Source organism: Phaseolus vulgaris, chromosome 9, assembly GCF_000499845.2.
Source record: "Phaseolus vulgaris cultivar G19833 chromosome 9, P. vulgaris v2.0, whole genome shotgun sequence".
Classification (NCBI taxonomy): Eukaryota; Viridiplantae; Streptophyta; class Magnoliopsida; order Fabales; family Fabaceae; genus Phaseolus; species Phaseolus vulgaris.
The window spans coordinates 16,297,351-16,307,227 of NC_023751.2; the positions used below are offsets into that span (position 1 = coordinate 16,297,351).

The window sequence follows — 9,877 nt, forward strand, 5'->3', positions numbered from 1 at the left end:
TAAGTTCTGGCTACAATTAGGGGTCTTAATCTTGAACATTTTCTTGACGGTAGTGGTGTCCCTGATCGGTACCTACCGTCCACCGCTGGTCAACCTCACAAACCTAACGATGCCTATCTTCATTATACCCAACAAGATCACTTGATTGTTGCCTGGCTCCTTGCGTCGATGACGTCCACTGTTCTTACGAAGATGGTTGGTCTCGAGAAATCCACTGACATTTGGAAACGCCTCTGCACTTCATACGCATCTCGTACCAGGGCCACAATCAAGAAACTGAAGCTTCTTCTCAAAACCCCCAAAAATGATAAGTCTGTATCCACTTATCTTCTGGATATAAAGAAAACGGTAGATAATTTGGCAGCGGTGGGTGCTGATATCTCCACTGAGGAACACATCGAAGCGATTCTTGATGGGCTCTCCGATGAGTATGATGGTTTCATTACATCAATTTTATCACGCACAGATCCATATAGTGTTGATGATCTTGAAGCCTTGCTACTTGCTCAAGAAGAGCGTTTTGAAAAGCACAAAACGCAATCGTCTCTTCTCCAGGCCAATACTGTTTCGGGAAATATCAATGTTACAAACCCTACAAATTCTCGTTCTCGGTTTAACCCTAATTCTTCTCGTGGTGGCCGTATGCCTTCAAGAAACCATGGTTCTTCTCGCTCCAATCGCTTTACCAATACTCGTATTCCCAACAACAATGCTTCAAATTTCAATATGTCTTGGCACACCGTTAAACATCCGTGCCAGATTTGTGGCAAAATTGGTCATACAGCGCTTCGTTGTTGGCACAGGTATGATCCGTCTGAACAACATTCCTTCACTGCTAACATGTCTCAATTTCCTTCTCACCCAGATGAACAATCCTCCATTCTTGGAGCACCATCCACTGTATCTGATCCTCTATGGTACCCTGATGGTGGGGCATCTCATCATATCACAAATGATTCAGAAGTCTTTCTAAATAAATCCTCTTATCAAGGTGCTGATCAAGTTCGAATTGGTAATGGTACAGGTATGCGTATTGCACATATTGGTACTGCGAAATATACTTCATCACACACTAATACGACTTTTATCTTACGAAATCTTCTTCATGTTCCTCACATCACAAAGAACTTACTTAGTGTTTCTCAGTTTGCCAAAGATAATAATGTCTACTTTGAATTTTTTCCTAACGATTGTTATGTGAAACATCAGGTAACCAAACAGACTTTGCTTCACGAAACTGTTAAAGATGGCATCTATGTGTTTCCTGAGCCTCTTCTTTCTGTTTCTGCTAATGCAAACAACACTGTTCTTAAATCTGTAAATTCTGATATACAGCTTTGGCATGCTAGACTAGGCCATTGTAACTACAATACTGTTAAAACAGTTTTACAAAACTGTAATATTCAATTTGATGGTTGCAAACAGTTTTGTGATGCATGTGTATTTGGCAAAGCTACTCAAATGCCTTTTAAAGCCTCAACCACTGTTTATAATTCTCCTTTGCAATTGATCTATATTGATATTTGGGGTCCTGCACCCATTCTTTCTTCCACTGGAGCATGCTATTATATCTCTTTTCTTGATGTTTTTTCTAAGTATACATGGTTGTATGTCTTACATAGTAAATCTCAGGCTTTCTCTATTTTTAAACAGTTTAAGTCTTTAGTTGAAAATCAAACTGGTAAGCGTCTTCAGGCTATACAAACTGATAATGCTAAAGAATTTTTATGTTTTAAATCTTTCCTGCATGAGCATGGTATTCACCATAGATTAACATGTGCTTACACTCATGAACAAAATGGTGCCATAGAACGTAAACATAGGCATGTGGTTGATACTGATTTAACCATTCTTGTTGCTGCTGTTTTACCTTTAAAATTCTGGGCTGAAGCGTTTCATGCTGCTGTTCATATTATTAATATTTTACCTACCTCTGTGCTTAACAATAAAAATCCATATGAAACTTTATTTGGTATTAAACCTGATTATGCTCACTTAAAACCTTTTGGTTGTGCATGTTATCCTCTTCTACGTCCATATCATAAGAATAAATTCAATTTTCGCTCTACATGTTGTGTTTTTCTTGGGTATAGTTTACAAAACAAAGGCTATATGTGTTTATCTAATACTGGAAAATTATATGTATCTCGCCATGTTGTTTTTAATGAAATATTATTTCCTTACTCTCTCCCTGAGTACAATTTTAACATCTCTTATGATTCTGTGGATTTTTCTTCTCATACTCCTTCTATGCTTATGCTTTTACCTGCTCCTTCTCATAACACTTTACCTGTTCCAGCACCAGTTTCACACACTACACCACCTATATCTCCAGAACCTGTTTTTCCTTCTTCTATTATTAATGAGGTTTCCCCTAATTCTCCTATAATGGAAAATGCTCATCCTATGATAACTCGGTCCAAAGCTGGAGTGTTTAAACCTAAGACTTATACAACTACTGTCTCTTATGCTCATGAACCAGTCTCTCTTAAAGCTGCCTTATCATCCTCATCTTGGTTACCAGCTATGCAAGATGAATATCGAGCTCTTCTTCAAAATAGAACATGGAGTCTCACTTCTCTTCCCTCTGGTGCTAAAGTTGTGGGTTGCAAATGGATTTTCAAAAACAAGTTCAATGCGGATGGCATTTTTCAACGACATAAAGCACGGTTAGTGGCAAAAGGCTTCACTCAATCTCCAGGTTTGGACTATAATGAAACTTTTAGTCCTGTTGTCAAACCTATTACCATTAGAGTTGTGTTATCTCATGCTGTTTCGAACAATTGGCCTGTACATCAAATTGATGTAAATAATGCCTTTTTGAATGGAGATCTCACAGAAGATGTCTACATGAATCAACCACCAGGTTTTGAATCCTCTGATCCTACTCTTGTTTGTAAGTTACATAAAGCTATATATGGTTTAAAACAGGCACCACGATCCTGGTTTACTAAGCTAAGTTGTACTCTTGAAGATCTTGGTTTCCATTCTACAAAAAGTGATACTTCTCTGTTTATTCAGTTTACTAATACTTCTACGATATTTGTGCTCATTTATGTGGATGATATAATCATCACTGGATCATCTATGCATGCCATTAAATCTATTATTTCTCATTTAGGTTCCAGATTTGCTCTTAAGGATCTCGGTCCGCTGCATTATTTTCTTGGCATTGAAGTTTCAAAGGTTGCTGATGGAAGTCTTCACCTTTCTCAAACTAAATATATTAATGATCTTTTGCGACGTATTGATATGACCACTGCAAAAGCTCAACCAACCCCTATGTTGTCTACTCTTCGCCTTCAACAGGATGGCTCCACTGCTGTTTCCGATGCTACTCTATATCGATCTGTGGTAGGAGCTTTACAATATATTCTCATCACTCGACCCGATTTATCTTATGCAGTGAACAAAGCATGTCAGTTCATGCATAACCCACAAGATCATCATTGGAAAGCAGTCAAAAGAATTCTACGCTACCTTGCTGGTACCACCAATCACGGCCTCCTTATCAAACGCAATTCTCATTTCTCCATCCTTGGTTTTGCTGATGCAGATTGGGGCACAGATCTGGATGATAGAAAATCAACAACAGGATATGCGGTTTTCCTTGGTTCAAACATTATCTCATGGAGTTCTCATAAACAAAAAGTTGTGTCACGGAGTAGTACAGAAGCTGAGTATAGAAGCATTGCGGCAGTCTTAGCAGATATTATATGGCTTTTGGCCTTACTCAATGAGCTACACATTCCCCCTTCATTGCCTAAGATTTTTTTTGATAATTTGGGAGCTGTTCTCTTAAGTGCTAACCCAATTATGCACTCCAGGACCAAACACTTTCAACTAGATATGCATTTTGTTCGAGACTATGTTCAAAAGAAGAAAGTGTCTTTGGTTCACCTTCCTGCACGATATCAAGTAGCTGATGTGCTTACCAAACCCCTCTCTAAGTCAGCTTTTACTCATTTCAGAGATAAACTTATGGTAGTCATTAATCCCACCATAAGTTTAAGGAGGGATGTTAAGTATGTATGTGAACCCATCTAATGTTAGCCTTATACAGGGGTATTTAGGGTATTCATCAGCTATAGTTAGTTTTCTGAATATACTGTATTGTTGTATTCTATAAATATACCCTTAGTGGTATATTTTCAAATAATACAGAATTACTGTTTTTTGCTTCTTAAAACTTTGTTTCTTCTTCTCTGTTTTCCTTACAGGAATAAAATGAATTTGTGTGAAATGGCGGGAAGACAAACATTATCTCAATCATCATGTATTGATTATTATTTCAAGGGGCTCCAATAATGTTTACTATAAATCCTTTGTCTTATTACTTTGCTTACAAAGTTTGCTGGGACAAACTTATATATTTTACTGAATTTTGAGCTCTTTGTTTCATGCCCTTTAATATACACTCATTTTTTCAGTTTTTAAGCAGACACATATACCTCTATTTAATATTCATTTTTATGAATTAATAATTAAAATTATATTTAATAAATATTATTAAATTAATTAAGTTACTTTGTCTAACTTATACTAATATAGACTAACGGGAACAAGTAACCTTAGATAATGATTAATTACTTTTATTATTTTATTTTTTTAATGAAAGTTGGTGAGAGAAAAATGAATGATATTGCTGAAATATCTTAGAAGCTTCTGGGCCTTCATATGTGCAGGTTGTGCTTTTGGTGGAACCCATACTTGTACCACTTACAAACATTTAAGGCCTTTCTTATCGATTGGAAGATGATATAAGATGTGAGGTATGTTTGGTTATGTTTTTGGCGTAGTTTCTTAAACACACCATGTTAATATATATTTTTTTTTTTATGATTTCATTTATTTCTCCCTTTTACTAAACCCTCCTATATTTATATAAGTATTTATTTTCATTGGTTAACTTTTTTATCCCCTTCTCCTGTCATTACCTTATTTTTATAATTAATTCGTTTATTCCATCTCCTCAAATTTACTAAAGATTGTCTCTTCATCTTCCGTAAAGATTATTCCTAGTGCTTTACCTAACTGCTTTAACATATTATATGCTCCCACAATTTCATTTTTCAACCAATATAGCGTATTATAATTTATTATACCTTCATCTGAGATATAATTGCTTAAAAAGAGTAAACATTTAATTATAAAATAAATTAGAGAATTGAATCTGATAGAATGATTTTAAAATGATCTTTTATTTATAAAATTGGATATATTAAATACTTTTGATATTACTCTTTTAATTAAAATTATAGTTTCACATGACTAATCTTTATTCTTCAATAAAAATAAATTACAACACAGTGAGGTGATAACAGCGATCTCTTTTTATCTACACGAGTTTATGAATATAAAAAATATGAAAATGTAAAAGTAATTTTCAAAAATTGTAGTAATAGTAGAAATTTAAATATAACAAATAAAATTATAATTATAATTTTTAAAATTGATTCAAACTTTTCAAAATATTTTTCAGCAATAGTTATTAGTATATTCATACACTTAACACTGACTAAAGAAGTTTCTGAATAAATTAAAATAATGAAAAAAATAAATTATTTTTTATTATATAATCAAATAAATAAAAAATGTAACTTGATTTAAACTTGACAGTTACATATCACAAAATATATGTAATAGTTTAATTTTCAACGATGATTACTCAATGATAAGAAAATTGATCTAAGGTTTATTAAAATTTACTCAGTAAATTACAATGTATTCCCTCAAGTTTAAGATTGTGTAATTTGGCTTTCGAACTAAACATTTAACAGGTAAAAGAATATTTCTAAAATCTTTCCAATTATAAATGATTAAGTTTATTGTCTTAGTTAATAATTATTTTAAAATATTTCATTAACATTAATATTTGATCAACAGTCAAAAAAATTATATTGAGAATAAATACTCATAGGATCTATGAGTCTCAAACACTTCTTTTAGATGATGTATGGACACAACTTATCGGTGAAAGTGTTCAATTCAAAAAATATTTGTTAAATTTTTTAAAATTCTAGCACGATTCTATAACACAATTTTAAAAGGTATAAATACAATAATTTTTTAAAAACTCAAATTTATTGTATAAATTTTTATTATGATTATAAAAATAAAGAACAAATTCTTTTGAACTAGTCATGAAAAATATCTTCATGCTCCCAAAAAAATCTAAAACATACTTGTGCACATAAATATTTATTTTCAATTTATATAATTTAAAATTATATAATATATAAATTTCTGTTTTCGTGTCCTACATTTTAGAGATTATACGTATCTCTGTCGGTATCTGTGTGTTATGTATATATATTAATTATATTTTTAATCTTTGTTGCGCACACCGTTTTTGTTATTGTAACTAACTAAATATATATATATATATATATATATATATATATATATATATATATATATATATATATATATATATACTTACCGCGCACTCTGAAGCCACAGGGTCACAGGTTCTAATTCTGTGTGCGGGAGGAACAGAGACTGAAGAGTTAGTTAAGAGAGAAAGAGAAAAGGAGATAACTGTTTTTGCTATGCAGAGTCTGCAACAGAAGGCCTCTGAATGGAGTGGAATTTCCATAGATGATGCTTTTGCTATTGACGACGCCGATTTGTTTCACACTCTCGGCTTCCAAACCTTCGTTACGCTCTCTACCAATTTCTACAACAGGTACTTTTGTTTTTGTTTTTGTTTAAATTGTTGATGATTGAGTTGAGTGTTTTTGATTTGGGAAGTGTTGGATGCTTAGGGTATATGATGATGATGAAGAGTGGTTTCGTTCAATATTTGGAAATTCAGAGAAGGAAAAGGCAATTCAGAACCAGTACGAGTTCCTCGTCCAGAGGATGGGAGGTCCTCCTCTCTATTCTCAAAGAAGAGGTCAATTTTGTTCCCCTGTCTCTTCGTCAAATATGATTGATATGTATTTCCAGACTGTATATAATTTCTCTACTTCACCTAGTTTCGTAGAGTTTTGGTGTTTTTTTTTTCACATTAAAGAAATCGTAAGCATTTTTTTCTACTGAAAGTGAAAATTCATATATAATCCACTTTACTTGTTGAAAAACATTGTTAACCAAACAACTTCCTAGAAGCGACTTGATATATTAGGAAAGAAACTACTAGAAGCGACTTGACTTGAAAACTGATGTAGTGATTAAATGTTAATATGATTATGATATAGTTTGTGTAAAAGATAAAAACATCTTGGACAAAAAAAATAATGAAATTCAGGACTATCTATTTTGTTTGATGAGAAGAGAAGTGGATTTTTATAGAATACCCCAAGCAGGTGCAGTTTAAACCTCTTAGTCTATAAATTGTAGGGCACCCTGCTCTAATTGCTAGACATCGACCTTTTCCTTTGACGCATGAAGCTGCAGAGAGGTGGTTACATCATATGGCACAAGCATTGGAGAGTACCTCAGCTATAGATGATGATTCAAAGATCAAACTCACGAACTTTTTCAGGTTTATTTTCTTTCACACTAGTACCTTTTCACATAAAAATATTTGATGTCCATATCAACATTGTTTTCTCAGGCACACTGCATATTTCCTTGTGGCTGGAGTTGAGGTTAAGGATCAAAACCATCACACACCATGCAAGGATGCTGCCCAACACCCATGTAAAAACTTTTAGAATTTTCTTCCTTCCATCTAGAGAAGAATAAGGTATCTCAAATGTCAATTTCACTGTTCAGATCATATTATGGGTTGAATTATATGTATTTATATGCACACTGCATATTTCCTTGTGGATGGACTTGAGCTAAAGGATAAAAAACCATCACACGCCATATAATTATGGTGCCCAAAAGCAACACCAATGTAAAACTTTTGGATGTTTCTTCCTGGACCCATTATATTCCAAAATCCCAAAATTGTCCTTTATATTTTAGGAAAATGATAATGCAGCTTCCATAGTAGTGAGGAGAGTGTTTCCAGAAATTAGGTTTTGGAGATGAGTTTCGAAATTAATATTTTGGAATGGGAAACGGAATTCCAGAATTGGAAATTTATAACCAAAAAATACATTTTAAAATGGAATGCTCAAGAATGCAAGAAGAGGAATGATGAGTTGATATGGGCCTCTTCAACAACTTACCTCGGGCAAATTCTTCCTTCACTCCTACAAACGTAAAATTTCCATTTTATTCTTTTAAAATTATATAATCCAGAAGTTAAAAAGTGTTTTTTGGAATGTATAATCTAAAAATACTTTTTTGTCTTTGACTGATACAATCTAAAAATAAAAAATAATTTCATTTAGAAATCATGTTTTTTTTATCACAATAAACAATAAATAAATTAGAACTATTTTAGGGGTGGTTCAATCCTTATACAAAGTTTCACAATATCTTACAATAACCAACTTCTAACTAGAACCGTCTACCTCCTACATAACTGATGAAAGCACTAACCAAACTAACAAGTAAAAACTTCAAGGAACCATCTTCATTCACGCCGATGGTTCCAAATACCAATTAGAATAGAAAAACGAAGCAGAACGAGATTTTGCGGAAATCCAAGACCAAACCTTTACTTGCAAAATGATAAGGTTCCTGTGATTCCAGATTTCACTCACCACCCCACTCAAATTGTACTCCACACAATGTTAATAGAGCCTAAAGACTGACTCATCCAGAAATGAGCAAAGTTTGACTTAGGATTAATGTGAGACACAAACGACACTTCAAGCACTTATAACAAAGACACCAAACACATCAAGTAAAACTGCAATCGAAAATAGTTGAGGTAGTGTTTGTGGTCCTTTGGAAGTTGCGAGAGCAAGGAGATGACGACGTGGTTGATGAAGAGTTAAATATTTTTTTATGGGATTTCAATGTTGTTGGTGGATTATTTTTTTATGATGAGTATTATTAAAAAGGAGAACTAAGAGATGGAAATCTTTTTAAATTATAAAATCAATAAATTAAAATGACTTTTGAATTTTATAATTTGAAAATAAAAAATAACTTTTGAGTTATAGAATTCAAAAGTAAAAAATACTTTCAGATTAAGATATTTTCAAATTATAACCCATTTTAGAAGATACTTATAGTTTTTAAATTGTATAGGTCAAAAGCAAAATAGTTTTTTTTTTTTATATTTATAAAGGTGATAAAGAAATGTATGAAAGTGAAGAAAGAATTTGCCCTTACCTTAGTCTATCCATATCTAAACCCAGAGAATGGGGGCCAGCCCTGTATGATTATTTTTGCTCATGGTTAATGTCTAAACGAACAAGTAATAACTCCCTATAAACCAAGTAAAAAGAAAAACGATAATGCAAGAAGCACAATGAAAAATGTTATAAATAAAATATATAAAAGTTAATAGTTATAAAAATAATGTACTTTAAAAAACTGTAAACGAATATAAGAATAGAAATGATAAAAAAAGGTAAAAAAATGTGTAAGAAAAAAGCTAACAAATTAACCCCATTAATAATTGCTATAAATGAAAGAAAATCAAGAAAACGTAAGCATAAATAATTCACTTTATGAAACAAAATTTTAAGAGAATATTTGTAATTTACAAACAAATTTATATACAAAATCATCATAACAGAATAATGGAAAATGTTATCATAAACTTTCAGGATTAGTTTCTGGCATTACAAAAAGATAAGCTTTAATTGAAAAGAAAATATGTATTTAATCACTTTTATACTTTTAATACGGTGTATTTTTCTATTATATTCTTACATTTGTTAAAAGTAACCTTAACAGGATTGGTGAAATCAGAGACGGGAAGAAAAAATGGAATTAATATTTCTTTACTGTTTGTTTAAAAAATATATAAAAAGGGAAATTTTAGGTAAAGAAAAATAATACTATAAAAATATTTTATTTT

The 9,877-nt window shown here is 32.1% G+C and overlaps 1 protein-coding gene across 1 annotated transcript; it reads left to right on the forward strand.

Annotated features, from left to right (window-relative positions):
• Positions 1-6,434: 6,434 nt before the first annotated feature.
• On the forward strand, positions 6,435-7,912 carry LOC137822621 (group 2 truncated hemoglobin 3-1-like). Its single transcript, XM_068627534.1, has 4 exons — positions 6,435-6,688; positions 6,768-6,898; positions 7,345-7,489; positions 7,562-7,912. The coding sequence occupies exons 1-4, from the start codon at positions 6,552-6,554 to the stop codon at positions 7,659-7,661; spliced, it is 513 nt and encodes a 170-aa protein (XP_068483635.1). The 5' UTR covers positions 6,435-6,551; the 3' UTR covers positions 7,662-7,912.
• The last annotated feature ends 1,965 nt before the right edge of the window (positions 7,913-9,877 follow it).